The following is a 21,155-nucleotide window of genomic DNA, read 5'->3' as shown; positions in this document are numbered from 1 at the left end:
GTTATCAACTACTCCAAGTACCATCTAGTACCAGTGCAACAATTTGGAGTTCATAGGAGCCCTGCTAGACATGTGGAGAATCTAGTAGCCATGGTGTAGCAAATTCACCAGAGGCAGCAGGTTACAGCTCAGCAGATGTTGAGATTGTTAGAGCCATCAGTTCCACTCTCTTTCAAGAAGTCTTTGTCTTGCTGGTTAATTCAAAGCAATTTGGCCAAGGGACTACCATTCCAAATTTCTCTTTTCCCACAAGACATTGACACCAGATGAATCCAACCTGGGCTGGGGAGCTCAAGTAGATGGGCTTCACACCCAGGGTCGGTGATCTCTCCAGGAGAATCAGCTACATATCAGGCTCTTAGAGGAATGTTCTAAAAGTTTTCAGAGATTGGCTTATGCATCAAATGCATCCTCATTCAAATAGAATCAAGTTGCAATGTACTATATCAGCAACTTGGGAGGCATGAGGTCATACCTCCTGTGTCATGAAGCTGCTGGGATGTGGGGTTGGGCATCTAGCAGTGGCCAGTCACTTAACTGGCAGGGAAGAGCAACAGTTGAGCTAACGGACTGAGCTGGATAATGCAACCACATGAGTGATCTCTCAGCATGAGTGTAGCCTAGGAGATCTTTTGAGAGTGGGGCACCCCCCCTTGATAGATCTCGCCACTTCACTGGTGCTCCCTCAGTACTGTTCCAGATTGGGATCACACGTCAGGCTAGCCTTGGATGCCTTTCTTCTCCATTGGAAGAAGACTTCTATATGTGTAGCTTCCCATACCTCTTGTAGGGAAAACGCTACTAAAACTCAAGCAGTACTAGGAAGTCATGATCAATATTCCTTAGTAGCTGAGAAACATTGGGTTCTCTCTACTTCTGGAGTTAGCCTCTTGAGACCTGTGTTGACTAGAGTACTTTCCGAATTTTCTCACTCAGAAGAAGGGGTCCTTTTGGCATTCTAGCTTTCAGTCCTTAGCCCTCATGACATGGATATTGAGGGGCTAGAAGGTGACTCTTTTCAACTGCATAAGTGTGTGTCTTGTGTTCTGCTTGCTTCCAGAAAAGATACCACTACAATGTCATATAATTTTAAGTGGCGGAGGTTTGCTATATGGCTTGAATACTATCTGCACCTTTCTGAGATTGGCCTTAAAACCAACTCTACACTTAACGTGTAGAGGATAAGTTCATCTCTGTGTAGCCTTTAGTTGTTTGCTTTATGAGGGACTTGCTGTTACTGAAGCCCCTTGTGAAGTCTCATACAGTGTCATGGGATCTCAGTGTTGTTCTCACCTAACTGATGGAAGCTCTTTTTGAACTGCTTGATAATTGCCATCTGAAGTACCAGATCTGGAAGGTCTTGTGGCAGTTACTTCAGCTCCAGGCAACTAATAGCTGATCCACCTTACAGAAGATTTCATCATAACAGAGTAGTTCTTTGCACACATCTTAAGTTCCTTCCTAAGGTGGTGGTGGAGTTCCATCTTAACTGGATTGCAAGAGAGTCTTTGCCTTCTATCTTGAGCAGTCTAAAGCCCATAGATGGTCCACCTAGTTGGATAGAGGCATACATTGGTAAATTCACATTATCCAGTTGGCTAGCAGACTGCATCTCCTTTGTTTACACCCAGGCTGGGTTGACTCTGGGCTGAATTGGTAGCCCACCTGAGATCAGCCTCCATTGAGGAGATCTGTAAAGCTGCAATGCGAGCATCAGTTTACATATTCACATCTCACTACTGTCTACATGTCCAATTTGGTCAGACGTTACTTGAGAATTTATTTGGTGTCTAGAATCCAGCCCTCCCCGGCCTATTTTTTTTTTTCTTTTCCAGGCTGTCCTAATAGTAGTAATATATATACAAAATAAAAAAAAAAACTTGAAATGTTTTGTTTACCCTTGCCTGTTGCAAGCCTTTTATTTTTTGTCTCCTTTATTTTGGACAGCTTGGTAGTCAGGGATTCCCACATGTGAGATATTAGGTCCTGCTTGTTCTCGGAGAAAGCAAAGTTACTCGCCTGTAGCAAGTGTTCTTTCTGAGGATAGCAGGACATATGTTCTCACATATCCGTCCACCTCCCTTCGGAGATGAATGCTATCCGCTATTGTAATAGACTGCTCTGGTCCTGTGTGGCAATGGTGGGAAGGAAGGCACATGCATGCATGATGGATGCTTCTAAATGCTGTGATAAAAAGAATTCTGGGAAGTGTCTCCACATCAAGCTTTGTTTGTGACATTGCCCACACGTGAGAATATATGTCTTGCTGTCCTTAGAGAACATCTGCTACAGGTGGTTAACTTTGCTTCTCTGTTTCTTTGTGGTGGTACCATTTAGGGAAAGAATCTTGGAGTCACTGTAGACAATAGAAATTCTCAGCTTGATGTGTGATGATGGGTCATTAAAACAAATATAATGTTAAGAATTATTTGGAAAATAAAAATAAAGTGAAATATTATAATGCCTTCACATAGTTATATGGTGTGATTGCACTTTGAATATTGTGTGCACTTCTGGTTGCCTGGGAGTGGACAGTAAGCAATAGATGTACTGTTGGGATCTTAAGGTTTTTCCAGTGTCCTGGTTTGGCTGCTATTGGAGACTGGATGCTAGATACGATGGACCATTGGTCTAGACTTACATAGCATATCATGAATATATTGGTATTTAGGAGAATTATATGTAATTGATGAAATCATATGCTAGAAAATGTTAATCTACACAGTCACTATGTTAGGATTTTCCAGAATTAGAAATACTAAAAATCAATTTTCTTAATTGTGAGGCTTGATTATTGTTGTCTGCTCCTTGCTATGATTATTTTTCTAACTAGCTGGGATAATGTATAGACGTGTGATTTTTCTATTTGATTCAGGGTAGCCTGAAGAGTAGCAGACAGATCTCGCCTCAGGAGTTTATCCATGAACTAAAGTCAGGAGCTGCAGATGAACGACTTATCACATACTTGCAGTCACTTCGTGTATCATTGACCAGCAACACGGTCAGGTATTTGCTCGAACAGAAAATTGTAATGAAAATTTTACAGTCTAGGGTTTGTTTTGGCTAGGATCAGCCTAACCCCTGTTAAGCCTTTCCTTGGCTGAGAGGTGCCCAGCTCTACCACCGGCTGCCTTTCAGGTGCTGTGGAGGACTTGAAGCTCATCTGCATATCCTTTACAGTCTTCTCCGGGGTGACTCCCAGGTCCACTCCGATCCAATCAGGGCCTCCGCTCTAGGTGCCCAGGGGCATTTTCTCTATACATTTATTTTTCTCCCAGTTACTACTTATGGCTCCAGTACACTTTTTTTCTTCTTGGTACTGTCCCTTCCTAATCTGTTTCTCCATCTGAAACCACTGTACACTGCAGGAACACATTGTCCACCTTCTGTATTCATCATCTCACCATCTCTTTTCTCCTTTTTCTTTTTCTCAGCTCTCAACCTTCAACATTTCCTTCCTTCCATTCATCCATCTCCTTTCTATCTGAGTACATCTCGCCTTTGTCGCTGTCGTCATACCTCTCCTACTCTTCTCCGTACTCTCTTGCTCTTTCTTCTGCTCTCCTCTGGGGACATTAATCCCAATCCTGGTCCTCCACATCAGCTCTCATCCTATTTGTGCAGGTCACACCATGATATCTCCAATCTAATTTCTGTTCCTCTCCTTCCCCCCTTCCCTGCCTTTCTCTTGCGCTCTGTGGAATGCCCGCTCTGTAACAAACTTTCCTACATCCATGACCTCTTTATTTCTCATACTCTCCACCCTAACTGAAACTTGGCTTTACCCTGAAGACTCTGCTTCAGTCGTGTGCCATGGAGGTTATCTTTTCTCCCATATTCCTCGCCTGGTTGGCCGCGGAGATGGTGTCGGGCTACTACTTTCACCCTCTTGTAGATTTCAACCTTTTCTTCCATCTCACTCTCACTGTTTTTCTTCCTTCGAAGTCCACTCCATCCATCTATTTGCTCCTCTGCCTCTCCGAGTAGCAGTTATTTATCGACCCCCAGATAAGTCCCTTTTTTCCTTTCTCACTGGCTTTGATGCTTGGCTTTCCTTCTTTCTTGAACCTTCATCTCCTTCCCTCATTCTTGGGGATTTTAGCATTCATGCTAATAATCCCTCTGACTCTTATGCTTCTCAGTTTCTTGCCTTAACATCCTCTTTCAATCTTCAACTGTGCTCCACTGCCACCACTGCCACCACTCACCAGAAAGACCACTGTCTTGATCTTATCCTCTTCTCAAACTGCTCACTCTCCAGTTTCTGTGCCTCAACTCTGACCATCATCTGATAACTTTCACACTTAAACACCCTCCTCCCCAGTCCCGTCCAATCTTAACCAATACATTTAGGAATCTTTAGGCTATTGACCCTTCTACTCTGTCCTCCAGTGTTTCAAATCTCTTCTCTACCACTATGTTATCCAAGTCTGTCAATGAGGCTGTCTCTTCCTATAATACTATTTTCTCCTCTGCTCTGGATACTCTCGCTCCTCCCATTCCCCGTTCTGTAAAATGTACCAAACCCCAGCCTTGGCTGACCTCTCGAATCCGTTACCTACGTTCCTGTGCCCGCTTTGCTGAATGCCTTTGGCTGAAGTCCTGTGCCCTTGCTGACTTCATACATTTCAAATTCTTGCTGACCTCCTTCCAGTTTGCCCTTTTACTTGCCAAACAGGACTGTTACATCTAGTTGACACATTCTCTTGGATCAAACCCTCGACGTCTCTTTGCCACACTGAACTCTCTCCTCAAAGTGCTTTCACCTCCAACTCCCCCTTCACTTTCCCCCCAGGCTACTACTACTACTATTTAGCATTTCTATAGCGCTACAAGGCGTATGCAGCACTGCACAAACATAGAAGAAAGACAGTCCTTGCTCAAAGAGCTTACAATCTAATAGACAAAAAAATAAAGTAATCAAATCAATTAATGTGTACAGGAAGGAGGAGGGTAGGTGGAGGCGAGTGGTTACGAGTCAAAAGCAATGTTAAAGAGGTGGGCTTTCAGTCTAGATTTAAAGGTGGCCAAGGATGGGGCAAGACGTAGGGGCTCAGGAAGTTTATTCCAGGCGTAGGGTGCAGCGAGACAGAAGGCGCGAAGTCTGGAGTTGGCAGTAGTGGAGAAGGGAACAGATAAGAAGGATTTATCCATGGAGCGGAGTGCACGGGAAGGGGTGTAGGGAAGGACGAGTGTGGAGAGATACTGGGGAGCAGCAGAGTGAGTACATTTATAGGTTAGTAGAAGAAGTTTGAACAGGATGCGAAAACGGATAGGGAGCCAGTGAAGCGACTTGAGGAGAGGGGTAGTATGAGTAGAACGACCCTGGCGGAAGACGAGACGGGCAGCAGAGTTTTGAACCGATTGGAGAGGGGAGAGGTGAGTAAGTGGGAGGCCAGCAAGAAGCAGATTGCAGTAGTCTAAACGAGAGGTGACAAGGATGTGGATGAGGGTTTTGGTAGAGTGCTCGGCTGAGTACTTTCATGATAAGGTTCACAAGATTAAACTTGAATTCTCAACCAGGTCACCTCCACCCCTCCTTCCCTTAGTTCATTCTCTCAACCCTCCAACCCCTGCCTCCTTTTCTTCCTTTTCTGAAATCACTGAAGAGGAAACTACACATCTTCTTTCCTCTTTGAAACTAACTACCTGTGCCTCCGATCCTATTCCCACCCATCTACTTAACACTATCTCTCCTACTGTCATCCCTTTTATCTATCATATCCTCAATCTTTCACTTTCCACTGCGACTGTTCCTGATCCCTTCAAACATGCCATAGTCACACCACACCTTAAAAAACCTTCATTGGACCCTACCTGTCCTTCCAACTATCGCCCCATCTCCCCTTTCCTATCCAAGATACTTGATTGTGCTGTTCACCGCCATTGCCTTGACTTTCTTTCATCTCAAGCTATTCTTGATCCACTTCAATCTGGCTTTCGCCCCCTTCATTCAACTGAAACATCGCTTGCTAAAGTCTCCAATGATCTGTTCCTGGCCAGATCCAAAGGTCTGTATCCTCATCCTTCTCGATCTCTCTGCTGCTTTTGACACTGTTGATCACAGCCTACTCCTTGTTACGCTGTCCTCACTTGGGTTTCAGGGCTCTGTTCTTTCCTGGTTTTCTTCTTATCTCTCCCAGCGTACCTTTAGTGTGTACTCTAGTGGATCCTCCTCTACTTCTATCCCACTGTCAGTTGGTGTACCTCAGGGATCTGTCCTGGGACCTCTTCTTTTCTCCATCTATACTTCTTCCCTTGGCACTCTGATCGCATCCCATGGTTTTCAGTATCATCTTTACGCTGATGACTCCCAGATCTACCTCTCCACATCAGAAATCTCAGCTGAAATCCAGGCCAAAGTATCAGCCTGCCTGTCTGACATTGCTGCCTGGATGTCTCAGCGCCATCTGAACTAAACATGACCAAGACTGAGCTTATCTTTCCCCCTAAACCAACCGCTCCTCCCCCCCCCCCCATTCTCTATTTCTGTGAATAACACTCTCATCCTTCCTGTCTCATCAGCCCGTAACCTTGGGGGTCATCTTTGACTCCTCCCTCTCTGCACATATTCAACAGACTGCTAAAACCTGTCGTTTCTTTATAATATCATCAAAATTCGGCCTTTCCTTTCTGAGCACACTACCAGAACCCTCATCCACACTCTTATCACCTCTTGCTTAGACTATTGCAACTTGCTTCTCACAGGTCTCCCACTTAGCCATCTCTCTCCTCTTCAATCTGTTCAAAATTCTGCTGCACGACTAATATTCTGCCAGTGTCGTTATGCTCATATTAGCCCTCTCCTCAAGTCACTTCACTGGCTTCCTATCCGTTTCCGCATACAGTTGAAACTCCTCTTATTGACCTATAAGCGCATTCACTCTGCAGCTCCTCAGTATCTCTCCACTCTCATCTCTCCCTGCATTCCTCCCCGAGAACTCTGTTCACTGGATAAATCTCTCTTATCTGCACCCTTCTCCTCCACTGCTAACTCCAGACTCTGTTCCTTTTATCTTGCACCATATGCCTAGAATAGACTTCCTGAGCCGATACGTCAAGCTCCATCTCTGGCCGTCTTCAAATCTAAGCTAAAAGCCCACCTTTTTGATGCTGCTTTTAACTCCTAACCCTTATTCACTTGTTCAGAACCCTTATTGTATCATCCTCACTTTAATATTCCCTTATCTCTTGTTTGTCCTGCTTCTGTCCTAATTAGATTGTAAGCTCTGCCGAGCAGGGACTGTCTCTTCATGTTCAAGTGTACAGCGCTGCATAAGTCTAGTAGCGCTATAGAAATGATAAATAGTAGTAGTAGTTTTGTTTTTGTACAGTATAGGGTTTGTTTTGTTTTTATAATAGCATATAAGTAAACATACAATGAATATATAATGGCTCACATAAGTGGGTCAATTGAGATCAATTTGAAAAAGGTAATGGGTAAAACATTGCATAAAGCTTCATCTCTGTTTACTGTTGAGTCATATTTCAAGCACTGAGTCTCCCCCAGAGATAGACAATGTATAGCAAAGCAGAGCCTGCCTTATTTTGAAGCCAAATGTGGAATTGAAGAGAAGTGAATAGTTCCAAATTCTGTAGATGCGAAGAATGCATATGAGCCTGCAAAAAGGTGGGATAATGTGGGATACAAATGCAATAAATAAACTGTGCTCTTTCGTGTGCCAGCTTTGTTTGAGTTTTGCTTTTGAGATGTCTCTTGCTTTATTTTATGCCTATGATACATGACTTTTGGGGTATTAAAAATTAATTGGTTTTTTCTGATTTTTTTTAAATTGTTATTTCTGATCTGCTAATTGTTTCATTTATAAGGTGGTGGCATGTTTAAATTTTATTCCTGCTTGTATTTGTGTTTAATTCTATGTTTTTCTGTGTTAATTGCTGTAATAGGCAAAGGCTGCTATGTACTGTTTCAGCCAAAATCTAAGGGGCCCTTTCACTAAGGTGCGCCTAAAAATGGGCTGTGCTAATGTAGACGTGTTTTGGGCGCGCACAGATCCATTTTCAGCGCGCCTGTAAAAAAAAAAAAAAAAAAAAACCTTTTAAAACATTTTTGCCGAAAATGGGCGTGCGGCAAAATAAAAATTGGCACGCATCCATTTTGGGTCTGAGACCTTACCGCCAGCCATTGAGTTAGTGGTATGGTCTCATGCGGTGATCGTCTACACATGTACAATGACAATTACCGCCCAGTTTCTGCTGTGCGCCAAAAAGAAAAATTATTTTCCAGTGTGCGTAGTGGATGCGTGTCAAAAATGAAATTACCATAAGGGCCACACAGTAGCCGGGTGGTAACTCAAAATTGACGCTCGTTGGGTGTGCATAGGCACTTATGTGACTTAGTAAAAGGGCCCCTAAGTAAAATAGCAACAAGTTAGCAATTTACTTTATGTAGCATGTGTGGGCTAGTTCTCAGGTCATTCTGCTCTTGGAATGTCTAGGCTGGGTGATGAACCAGGAATAGTCACCTATCTCCCTCCCAGACCTTGGATTACTGGGGTGTTTGCTTCAGTATGGTGCTGGGAGCAGTCTTTCTTATCAAAGAGCGCATGGTCAAGCTACAGGCCCAGAAGTGCAATCTGTGCAGCCTGGAGGTCTCCCGGACCTGGGACTGCCTTCAGCTTTTAGACTTCATGGCAGCCACACTGGAAGTGGTGCTCAGGGCTCGAGTTCATATGTGCCTCCTTCAGACAACCCTCTTATCTTCATGGGCTTCAGTCTGCCAGGATTTTGACAATCATCTACCACTCTCAGAGTCTGGACTGGTGGGGCAATCCCAGACATCTCCTGCTAGGATCTGTCTGATTGCATAGTTGTGACCATCAATGCGAATATCTTTGGTTGGAACTCATTTCTTGGACTGAATGGCAGAGGGATGATGGTTCCCCCCCCCCCCCCCCCCCCCCTTAGAGGCCATCAAATGAAAAAGGAACATAGTCATCCATAGAACTAGAAAAAAATATCTGTCTTAGATTTAAATGAATCTTGTTAGAACCAGGAATTTAAGGTTCTGAAACATAAAGATAGAAAAGCAAGAGAATCTGATATTGTTTTTTTTTTTCAATAGGAAAAAAAACTCTGTATGACATCATCGTAAAGTTGGTAATTTACTTCCAATCAACCTAAGACTCTACAGATAGGTGCCATTGAAATATTAAAAAGAACAGCAGATAATGATGAGCCTTGTGAATGTATTTCCAGTTTGGTCAGTGCCACTGCAGACCTGGAATCGTTGCTCAGATAGAAAAGATTTGAACCAACTCTAAACCATGCCAGAAATTCTGAGAGCAGTCAAATGTAATAAAAGTTCATGATTCAAAGTATCAATTGCTACAGCGATGTTGAGTGACCAACAGATAATCCATGCCTTTATCTCTCTTAAAAAAAAAAAAAAAAAATTTTTACCATCAAATTTATACAAGCAAAACACTTGTTTAAGGAAATACAGAGCAGGAATAAACACTAAGAAAAAAAAAGATGATGTAAAATAACACTTCCTTATACTCGAGAAATAATAAACTCTTACATCAGACCACAAACTAGTGGGGGACTAGTATTATAAGTATTATATGGGAGCAAAATTTCAGCAAAAAACTAAAGAAGAAAGACAATCACATGTTTAGACCCTGCTAACCTACTAAACTGCATCAGGCATTGCTAACAGAAGTTACAGAAAGTCTTTCTAAGTCCAAGAATGCTATTAACTGGTCAGGTACAAAGAAAATATATTTCACACCTAGATATCTAACTACACACTTGCAAGGATAACTCAATAAAAAAGAAGCTCCCAGTTTTTTAACTTGTCTGAAAGACAGGAAAGGTCATCTCCTTTCTTGAGTTACTTTTGTTAAATCTAGATAGCGCCACACTTTCTGACCCTGAACTAAGTCATTTGATCTTTTAAAATTCCTTGACTAAGCAGAGCTTCAATAACCAGAAAATAGTCATCATAGTGCAGACCTGGTAAACAATAAAATAATAAAACATTTTGAAGTCAAAAATAACACTTCATAATTTTATTAAAATTTTAAAATTTCAAACATGACATAAAACCTAACTCTTCCTTAGAGAGAAACAATAGATCACCCCCACGTCTAACAATTCATGGTTTAGAAAAGGAGTATCTAGAAGGGCTATTTGATGAAGCACCACAATAGGGATCACTTAGCCAGGACTCTGTAATGCAAATGAAATTATACTGACAATTATTAAGTCAAATATCATAGACAACTTGTTTCTAACAGATCTAGCATTCAAAAGAATAAAAGAAAAACAATGTATAGGAGAAGTATCTATACGTGAAATTCTACAAAATGCACGTTTACACATGTTTTAGGGTAATAAAACTTGCCATAGTGGCCATCTTCCAATAACTACTGAAATATTATGAGATTCCATTATATTGTAAAAAATAAAATGCAAAAATACAGTAACTCAGATTTTCCCACTAAGTCCACCCTAAATCTGAACCCCCCAAGTCCACCCTAAATCAGAATTTCCTGCCTAAGTCCACACTAAAGAGCACATAAAGGAGCTCCTTTGTCAGCACCACAAGGAGGTACGCACTTCTCTGGCGTGTTGCGCCTCTGGTGCCAAAATTCCTCTTTCAGTCTTGCATTCCTGAATGACGTCACCCAAGGGGTATAGCTAGCTGTAGTCTGTGAGCAGTAGCAGAGTGATGGTATAGCATTAGAGGAGTCCCGATAAAGTGAAGGATCAACTGATAAGGGGTTGGAGGGGCTATAAGACATGATATAACATAGCAGATATATAGCAGCAAGGCTCAGATGGAAACAGCACAGGTCACAAGCAAGCTGCGGCACTAAACTTTTTTTCAACATCGTGCTCTGAGTGATGTCACTCAAGGAACATGGCTAGCTGTTCCATTTGGTCCATCAAACACCCAGAGACCCAGACAGTGAAGTTGGCACTGGTGGAGTTCCTCCCACTGATAACAGGAAAGAGCAGTCTGTGATAATTTTACAAAGCTGACCTACATCAGCAGGCAGGGAGTTACCAGGAGTCAGGTGGTGACCCTGGAAACTGTAGCCTGTTGTTGCTGGGCAGAAGCAAATCTGCTGGATGCTTTTGATGGTCCATGTAGCCAGCAAGTACAACGTTCAGGCAGATCTATGCAGGATCCAGGGGAAAGCAAGCTGGGACCAGTGGCCTTTTAGCTCGTCCTGGACTGGTGTGGACATCTGGTCAGGCTGGGTACTGTGCAGGATAGCTTAGCATCCCTTTCTGGTGGCCCCAGATTGACGAAGGAAACTTTGGTACAGGTTTGATTCATCTGTTGGATGATCCATTTCCCCTTCTTTGAGGTCATAGCTTGCTCAAGCAGGGTCCAGTAGAAATGGAGGACCTGGATTCCTTCCGATTTATGGTTTGGCCTTTGTGAAATGGCAGTTAGCAAGGAAAATTTTTTTGCCTGCAGTGATTTCCACCTTACTTTGAAGCTTGCAAGTCTTCCACTTCCCTGGCTTAAATCTAGGTTTGGAAGGCCTGTGAGAGCTGGTGCAGTCACCATTTCCTTTCTCTTTGGAAGGCACAGATTTCTGAGGTCCTCAGGTTTTTGCAGCAGGGGTTTGATTAGGGGCTGGTGCTGAACTCACTCAGGGTTAGGCTGGTGTCCCTCTCCTGTTTCCGGGGTAAAATCCTGGGACTTTCCTATCCACTCATAGGAATATTTCTCAGGCTTTGAAGGAGGTCGCTCAATTGCTGCCTCCTGTCCACTGCTGAATATCCTCTTGGGAGCTCCATTTGAGTCCCTGAGGTCAGCTTCGATCAAGGACTTTGTTGAAAACTGTTTTCCTAGTGTACTACTACTACTATTTAGCATTTCTATAGCGCTACAAGGCGTACGCAGCGCTGCACAGACATAGAAGAAAGACAGTCCCTGCTCAAAGAGCAGTGGTTTGAGCCTCTCCGCTGCCTGTTTCCCCTATTGTGGGTCCAATGGATCACCATGTGAGGAGTCTGGGGGCTGGAGAAGTTGGGAGCGGACCCAGTGGAGACGCCTTGAGAGAGGAGGCGTCGTCATCTCCTGGGCTTGAGACGACGCTGAGCCCCAACGACATAACTCCTCCCCCGCAACCACAAGGTTCAAGTTCTCCCCTCTGAGTTGATGGTGCCTTCTTTGAGAAGTATGCAAGGCACCATTTTATGTGAAGCTCAATTACATCAGGGGGAGATTGGAGGAGACTGACTGGAAGCGTACTCCCGGGAAAACAAACTTGCTGCGAGTGAGACAGGGATCGAAGTGCTCCTGAGCTTGAAAATGACAAGTGATACTTCACAATCTACGCTGGTATCTTTTCCTGATTTTTTTTTTTTTTAAAGTAAGAAGACTACAGTGATAACTTAGACTCTTTATGGTCTTTAATTTCTGATCTAGGTAAGACTTTTCTTACACAAACTGCTGCTTTCACACAGAAGCTCTCTTATGTAGAACAGAGAGTGGGAAAAGTTGAAACAGAGGTGAAGGAATTGCACCCTCGACTGGATCAAATTGACAAGGATTTTTCTATTATTCAAAATGCACAGATCTCATTAGTTAGACTTGTCTGCTTTGAGAAATAAGTCTGAAACTTTTGAAAATTTTGTAAGGAGCAATAATCTTCGCTTTTTAAACTTTCCAAGGGTAACTATGGTTAGGCCCTTGGAAGTGCTGAAGCATTACATGAAGGAAATTTTGGGAATTCCTGAAGATAAATTTCCTCCTTTTACACAAGCTTACTATCTACCGAGAAAAGCAGTGGAACAGCAGCAAAATTCTTTGGATGTTTCCGCTTTATTGGACACCTCAGACTCAGAATCGGCCACCGTAGCGACTTTGGTTGCCTCGGTGGCACTATCCCCTAATAAAAGTTAATTTGAATGTTTTTTAAAAACAGAAATTGTTTCTAGGCTTTAAGATCAGCACACACATTTTTGAACCTCCACTACCCTAGTTGCAAAGGACTTAAATATAAATCAATATATGCATCTAGCTTCTCCTACGTCAGCTCGCAACTACCAAAGGCCTTAAAAACAATGCACGACTTACCAGCCTTCCGGAAGTTACTAAAGATCAACCTGTTCAAGAAGACCGTATATTGAGCCATCACAAATGACCTAACATCAAAACTTAATCAGATGATACTGTATTCTCTACACCTGATTGCATCAATCAATTTGCCACCAATGAACATTAACACGTTACCCCCTTATCTCTTATACCTGTAATGAACTGCTTATCCAATCTTAAGTTTATAATTTACTTTTTACATTTATGAATTTTATTGTATCATTACTTTGTATTTCTCACTCCGGAAATGGTGATCGCCATTACGGAATAATGTAAGCCACATTGAGCCTGCAAAAAGGTGGGATAATGTGGGAGACAAATGTAACAAATAATATTAATAATAATTATTATTATTTCCTGATATATCAAGAGATACTCAAAGTAGACGTAAACAGTTCTTATTATTGAAACCTGGAGTCTGGGGTGGAACTTTTTTCTTAAGATATCCATGTGAATGTATTAGATATAATGCTGTTAAATGTTTTCTTTGAATCTTCTCACTTGTCAGCTTTTATAGCAACTAAAAGAGTTTCAGGAGATTAAGTAAAGCTCTGTATATAATTAATCTCTAGCTCATATTCCTCAGGTATAATATTGCCTTTAATTTTTCCTTAATTTCTCCTTTTTTTTATTAGTCTTGGATCCTAATATTGTGGACTCGAGTGTTTATTATATTTTCTTTAAAAATGTTTCTTTATGAGAGGTTATAATTTTCTTGAATAACACTTTTCTGTAAGAGTGAAATTGCTTGGATTTAATTTGTATATAAATAATATAAAAAAAAGACATACAGCGAAGGCTTTTTGCTTTCTTACTCTTAAGATTTTAATTATTTATATAATCTACACTTTCAGTGTGAAAGAACATGTAGATCAGTAAAACAATTTTATTTCGAATTATTATTATTATTTTTTTTTTAGAGAATCTGCATGTGAAAAATAGACAAGAGTTTGAAGGCTTAAACAATGTACTGTAGCTTTAGAAAATATAAGCTAGGCTAACATGGTTTGAAAGGCAGAATTCATAGAGAAAGGGATGACTGAAATGTTTTCTATTTCTGACTGGCTCTGAAAGCCGTATATGCATTTTCAGTCATACTGCCACTTTGTTTTTCTGAATCTTATTAAAGTGAGGCCCTCAAAAATGTGCATTTCTTTATTTTGCAATGCTAGGTTCCCTCTTGCACTGGAGAATTAGTGAAAAAAGTTATGGTACCACACTTTCTTCCATTTACTATGGAAAATGGGTAAATGTGACTGTTTATACTCAAGATATTGTGTTGATGTTGAGCAGCTTCTGAGAAATGGAAAATGCTCATTTTTATCTTAGCAATATCCTCCCATGCCCAGTAAACTAGAAAAGAAAACCAGTACAAATTGCAAGTTAAGATATGTTATGTACATTTTTATTGTGCCATTGAATTGAAAAAAACAGCACCTAATTTTGTTGGCTGGTTTTTATCTTGAATAAATAGTAACTGTTCCTTGACTGATAGCCTCAAGGAGCTGAAATAAATTAGGTGGGGTAAATTTGAAATTTTATGCATTTTTCAAGCACCCTTGGAGAAGTTTATTCAGTGGGACATAAAAAAAAAAAACAAATGAGCGTAAACTCTATTTAAGTAACAAGCCTTTTTCAAGCAAATTGAATTGGTATGAAATCCTTTTTGGTACACCTTAAAATTTATACTGACAAATATGCTCAGTTTTTATTATGAAATGCTCTGAAGCATAGATCTTAATAGTAAAAATGTGTGATGAAAAGCAGTGTGGCCTTGATTTACTATCTGTTTTCACAAATTGTTTCTCATTTTAAACAAAACTTTCTATTTCAAAGTTTGTGAATGTTTACCTTTTTATTTTTATTTTCTTTTACCTATTCCCCCTTGTAGTGGATGTGGTATAAATGAATTTCAAAAAACTTTTGATATTGGCTCCCAATTTGTCTTTATATAGGCTAAGAACAAATTTAGATGCCTGTTACTAGGACAGGAGAGTTGAGGACCTGTAGTCTCATATCCATAGTGGTGGTGAAACAAAGATGGAACTGATTTGGATAAGAAGTAATATCCTACACATGGTCAAAGACCTATATGAAGCAGTTGTAACAGGCAAGCCTAACCTGTGGAGGCTGTTTCAAAACATATCCACATACTGGAGATATGAACTTAATACAAAAATATAGAAATACATGTGTATCGGTAAAAGGAGTTTGCCAAAAAGTGTATATACATATATACTTGCCTGTGTGAAAATTATGGGAAATCAAATGACATGTCAGAAAAAGTGTGCATTCACATAATGTTGCCCAGAATTAAAACAGAAGCAAGGAAAAAAAATATATCTGTCTCAAAAATGTGCGGAGATGAACAGAGTGGAAAACAAAGGGGAGGGGAGGTGGCTCCTAGAACCTTTTCTAAGGTTATGGTGATGATGATGACCGTGCATCTCCACAAGGAAGAGATCTGGGCTTACTTGTCTTTGGATGATTAGCTGATTTCATGCCATCTTAGAAGTTGTTTTACAGGCAATGATGTCTAGTGTGATCCAACTGTTTGAACAGCTAGGTTGGGAGGTGAACTATGTCAAAGTTAATTTGTCCCTTTATAGGAGCTAGAGTACCTCGAGTTTCATTTAGATACCAGACTGGGTGCTGGCTGTCTTAACCTAGAAAGGATAAACAAACTTTGAGCTCAGAGGAGAGAGCTTTGTGAGAGGAAGTCTCAAGCCTTCAGAGCCCATCTTAAGTTGCTTGGCACAGTGGTAGCAATGCTGGAGTTAGTTTTGTGGGAAGGGGGGGGTCACATGAGCTTACTTCAGGTGGGCCTCTTTTAGTGGCCTCTAAAATCCCAGGAGTTCAAGGTTTACCTTCTGCTCTTGGCCTTCAGGAAGCAGCTGAATTGGTATAGATCCCTTTTCATCTTTTGAAGGGAGTCCCCCTAGACTGATGCATGTCTAGAGGGCTGGGAAGCCCATTTCCTGTGAAGGATTATACAAGGGTGATGTTTGCATCTTCAGGAAGCAGCTGGATTGGTATAGATCCCTTTTCATCTTTTGAAGGGAGTCCCCTAGGCTGATTCAAGTCTAGGGAGCTGGGAATCCCATTGTCTGTGAAGGATCACATAGGGGTGATGGTTGGATCTAGAGGTGTTTTGGCCTATTAATTGCTTGGAAGCAAGGGTGATCTACTTGACTCTAGAGCAGTTCTTCCTGGCTGTGTAGGGAAAATTAGTTAAAGTGATATCTGACAATGCAACTTCAACTCCGTCGGGTATTGGTTTTGCCTCACACATTGTGGTAGTGAAGAACACTTGAGTGGACTTTCTAAAACAGTTGCTGGATCAGGGTAATGGGTTCTGAGCAGCACTTTCAGCTATTGGTGCATTGCTGGGGGATCTTCACTCTTTAATAGTGATGCAGCAGAATGGTAATTAATGTTACCTCTTTTTTCAGTCACAAGGAGGAGGGGGGAGCAGCTAGGGTGTAGTATAGTCCTGGCCCAGATAAGAGCCCTCTGTATATACTTTGTTGTGGACACCAGCTGAGTTCCTCAAATAGTTGTGAGGCACCCATTTCTAGTTGTCCTGGTGGTTCCAGACTGACCTCACTATCACTGGTTATGCAGATCTGATTTAAAAAAAAAATATTTTTAGCAGACTCCCTGGGGTGTGTTTATGATGAAAGATCTGGATTGCTTATGGCCTGGCCTTAGAAGCGTCATTTGAGGTAGAAGGTTTACTTGGTGTCGGTCATAGTTATCCCCATAGTTCTTCTTCCTTGGCATCTATCCAAATGTGGCAGGTGTTTGAGCACTGGTGCTTGGTATGTGATTTTGTTGCCCTGGCATGCAGATTTCTTCCATCTTAGCATTTCTGCAAAGGGGGGGGGGGGGGGGGGGGCGCTAGATCAAGATTTGGCTGTTAACTCCTTTAAGGTTCAAATGGCAGCCTTATACTCTTTCTTCTGAGGTAAGGTGAAGGATGTTTTCTTATTGGTGCCAATGGATGTTGTGTGGCTCTTTTGAGGAGTCAAGCTTATTAATCTGCTGCTGCTGGCCATGTTACCTCTTGATCTTAATTTGTACTCAGTGCCTTGAGTAAGCTTCTGTTTCAACCATTACAGCAATCCTATTTGAAGAATCTTTTTAAAAGCCATTTTTCTTGTAGATATTTGCTCTGCCAGGTGTGTCTCGGAGTTGCAGGCCCTTTTGTGCAGGGATCCCTATTTATCCATTGCTCCCAGCTTGGTTTCCATTTGTACAGGACTGTCCTTCTTGCCTAAGGTTGTCTCTTCCTTATATGTAAATCAGGTAATTTCTCTCCTAACATATTTGAAGTAGGGTTGGCACAAGCATTCAATAAGTCAGATGTCCACAGAGTGCTTTTACATTATCTGGAGATGACGACAACCTTACAGAAATCTAATCAGATCTTTGTTTATGGGCTGCGCAAATGGGAGGCAGCCTCCAAGTCCTCTTTAGCACACTGGGTTGAGGAGGTGAAAGAGCTTCAAGCTTATTAAACTATAGATCCCAGGTGACATCCTGGATAGAAGTCTGGAGTGGGTCCAGAAGCAGTTTGGCTATTGCTGCATTGCTTTGTGAGGTACCATAAGATTTATGCTTGGTCTAGAAGTGATAGTGCCTTTGACAGGTCAGTATTGGAGGGGGCCTTGCCTTCCTCTAGCTTTGAGAGATAGAGCTTTTGTATATCCTTTTGCCTGATAATTTCCTTTCCTTGATTACTGCTAGACCAGTTGAGGACCTAGCCAGGAACAGTTGAGGACCTAGCCAGGAAGATTGTTTTTTTTTTTTTTTTTTGGGGGGGGGGGGGGGGAATCACTTATGGTTTCTGCCTATTCTTGTTGTATTTTCTGTTCCCAGTATTTCTGGTTTATAAGTTACTGAATCTGCAGAGGGTTCTTTTTAAGGTTCTTGATCATTGTTTATAGTTTTTATTGGGTAAATGTTGGCTTTGGCATTGCTGACAAGTTTTAGGCTGCCTCACTCCTTATGTTGGTAATGTCACTGGAACAGTTCAGATTCTCTGTTTCCATTTCTTGGTAGGGGGTCATTTCCTGTTGGTCTCAACTGGACTGGTCTAGCAGGAATCAAGGATAAGAAATTCAGTTCTAATTTGACCTTGTATTGTAATCAACTATACTATGTTTTGGAATGTTGCATAACAAAAGAATCAAATCAAGCCAAAACAAGCACTTGACCCACAATAAAAATGATGGGGAATCATGACTTCTCCAGTCTTTCACTCCCATGCCACCTCTTCAGGGAGTAGAAACCAATCAGTAAGAAAATGCATAATTAGGTTATAAAACTTATCCACTTCTTTCCTAGTAACAAGCCATCTAAAATGGCTTATAACAGTTATAAGTACCATGCTGGGTGAGGCTAAATCTATGAAGTTCAGCATTATGGTAATTGAGGGCAAGGTTTTATTGAAAAGGTTTCTGAGGTTGTCCTGACTTTAGAAAGGAAGCCATCAAAATATTTTGATTTGTGTAAATGGAGTGAGTTTGCTTTTAATTTCTCTTATGTGATAGAAAAACTTCCAGGTCAATATTCAAAGAGATTTAACTGGCCAGAAACAGCTCCTGTCACTAATTTTTGGTGACACTTAACCAGTTAGTTTCGAACTGCAAGCTGGCTATTTTGGTAGCGTTTGGTAGCAGAGTTGGGACTTGGCTGGTAAAGTACTGATATTTGACACTTAATCGACCAGGTTAACCATATAAATGATTCCACATAAAAGGCTCTCCAAAGGAGTGAAGGAGTGGCCCAATGGTTAGCACAGCAGGTTGTGGACCAACTGAGTTCAACTCCCGCTGCTGCTGCCTGATGTTCAGCAGTGGGTTGAGATCCTGGGGAACTAAGTTCAATTCCCTCTGCAGCTCTGTGTAACCCTGGGTTGCCCAAGGTACAACAGTAGTCTAAGGTACTTTTCCTACCTCTCCCTCCGCACCTTTAGTGTTCATTCTGGTGGATCCTCTTCTACTTCTATCCCTCTGCCTGTTGGCGTACCTCAGGGTTCTGTTCTTGGTCCCCTCCTCTTTTCTATCTACACTTCTTCCCTTGGTTCATTAATCTCATCCCATGGCTTTTCCTACCATCTCTATGCTGATGACTCCCAAATCTACCTTTCTACCCCTGATATCTCACCTTACATCCAAAACAAAGTTTCAGCGTGCTTGTCTGACATTGCTGTCTGGATGTCTCAACGCCACCTGAAATTAAATATGACCAAAACTGAGCTTCTCATTTTCCCCCCCAAACCCACCTCCCCGATTCCCCCGTTTTCTATTTCTGTTGATGGCTCTCTCATTCTCCCTGTCTCCTCAGCTCGAAACCTTGGGGTTATCTTTGACTCTTCTCTCTTCTTCTTTGCTCATATCCAGCAGATCGCCAGGACCTGTCATTTCTTTCTTTACAACATCCATAAAATCCGCCCCTTTCTTTCTGAGCACTCTACCAAAACCCTCATCCACACCCTTGTCACCTCTCGTTTAGACTTCTGCAATCTGCTTCTTGCTGGCCTCCCACTTAGTCACCTCTCCCCTCTCCAATCGGTTCGAAACTCTGCTGCTCGTCTTGTCTTCCGCCAGGGTCGCTTTACTCGTACTACCCCTCTCCTCAAGTCGCTTCACTGGCTCCCTATTCGTTTTTGCATCCTGTTCAGACTTCTTCTACTAACCTATAAATGTACTCTCTCTGCTGCTCCCCAGTATCTCTCCCTACACCTTCCCGTGCACTCCGTTCCCTGGATAAATCCTTCTTATCTGTTCCCTTCTCCGCTACTGCCAACTCCAGACTTCGCTCCTTCTGTCTTGCTGCGTCCTATGCCTGGAATAGACTTCCTGAGCCCCTACATCTTGCCCCATCCTTGACCTTCTTTAAATCTAGATTGAAAGCCCACCTCTTCAGCATTGCTTTTGACTCGTAACCACTTGTATCCACTCGCCTCCACCTACCCTCCTCTCCTCTTTCCTCTACACATTAATTGATTTGTTTGCTTTATTTTTTGTCTACTAGATTGTAAGCTCTTTGAGCAGGGACTGTCTTTCTTCTATGTTTGTGCAGCGCTGTGTACGTTTTGTAGCACTATAGAAATGCTAAATAGTAGTAGTATTTAGATTGTGAACACGCTAGGGGCAGACCCAGTACTTGTAAAATGAAACTAAGCGGTATATAAATACTTGAATGAAATTTATGTGGTAACCAACCCAAAGCCGGTTAAGTGCTGAAAGTCAGACTAAACGTCTTGTTAGCCAGCTCCCCAAAAATCATTGAATACACCTAGTGCCAACAGCTGAATATCAATCCCTTCGTGAATATTCTCTATAGTACTTAGAAAAGTGTGAGATTTTTTTGAATGGTTTGTATTTTAGAGCAATTTATACTCTGCATGATTAGATTATAATATAAAATTGAGAGACTGAGAAAACTCTGTACAAAAAGGGTATAGTGGCATTTATTTGTATTATTTGTGTATTGGAGATCCATTGTATGCAAATCTTTCTCATGCATATTTATTGTGATAATGTTGAAAACCCAATTGGCTAGATACAGTGGGGGAAATAAGTATTTGATCCCTTGCTGATTTTGTAAGTTTGTCCACTGACAAAGACATGAGCAGCCCATAATTGAAGGGTAGGTTATTGGTAACAGTGAGAGATAGCACATCACAAATTAAATCCGGAAAATCACATTGTGGAAAGTATATGAATTTATTTGCATTCTGCAGAGGGAAATAAGTATTTAATCCCTCTGGCAAACAAGACCTAATACTTGGTGGCAAAACCCTTGTTAGCAAGCACAGCGGTCAGACGTCTTCTGTAGTTGATGATGAGGTTTGCACACATGTCAGGAGGAATTTTGGTCCACTCCTCTTTGCAGATCATCTCTAAATCATTAAGAGTTCTGGGCTGTCGCTTGGCAACTCGCATCTTCAGCTCCCTCCATAAGTTTTCAATGGGATTAAGGTCTGGTGACTGGCTAGGCTACTCCATGACCCTAATGTGCTTCTTCCTGAGCCACTCCTTTGTTGCCTTGGCTGTAT

At 41.7% G+C, this 21,155-nt stretch overlaps 1 protein-coding gene across 5 annotated transcripts in view; it reads left to right on the top strand.

Annotated features, from left to right (window-relative positions):
- The window catches only part of DIAPH3 (diaphanous related formin 3), a 494,215-nt gene that overhangs the window by 63,220 nt on the left and 409,840 nt on the right, over positions 1-21,155 (top strand). For all 5 annotated transcript variants that reach the window (XM_030200561.1, XM_030200564.1, XM_030200562.1 and 2 more), the window contains one exon: positions 2,876-3,006. In XM_030200561.1, the coding sequence (XP_030056421.1) occupies positions 2,876-3,006 (131 nt within the window). The remainder of the gene's footprint in view (positions 1-2,875; positions 3,007-21,155) is intronic.

This window comes from Microcaecilia unicolor, chromosome 4, assembly GCF_901765095.1.
Source record: "Microcaecilia unicolor chromosome 4, aMicUni1.1, whole genome shotgun sequence".
Lineage (NCBI taxonomy): Eukaryota > Metazoa > Chordata > Amphibia > Gymnophiona > Siphonopidae > Microcaecilia > Microcaecilia unicolor.
Note: the sequence above shows the minus strand (reverse complement) of the source record. Positions and strands in the feature narration are given on the sequence as shown.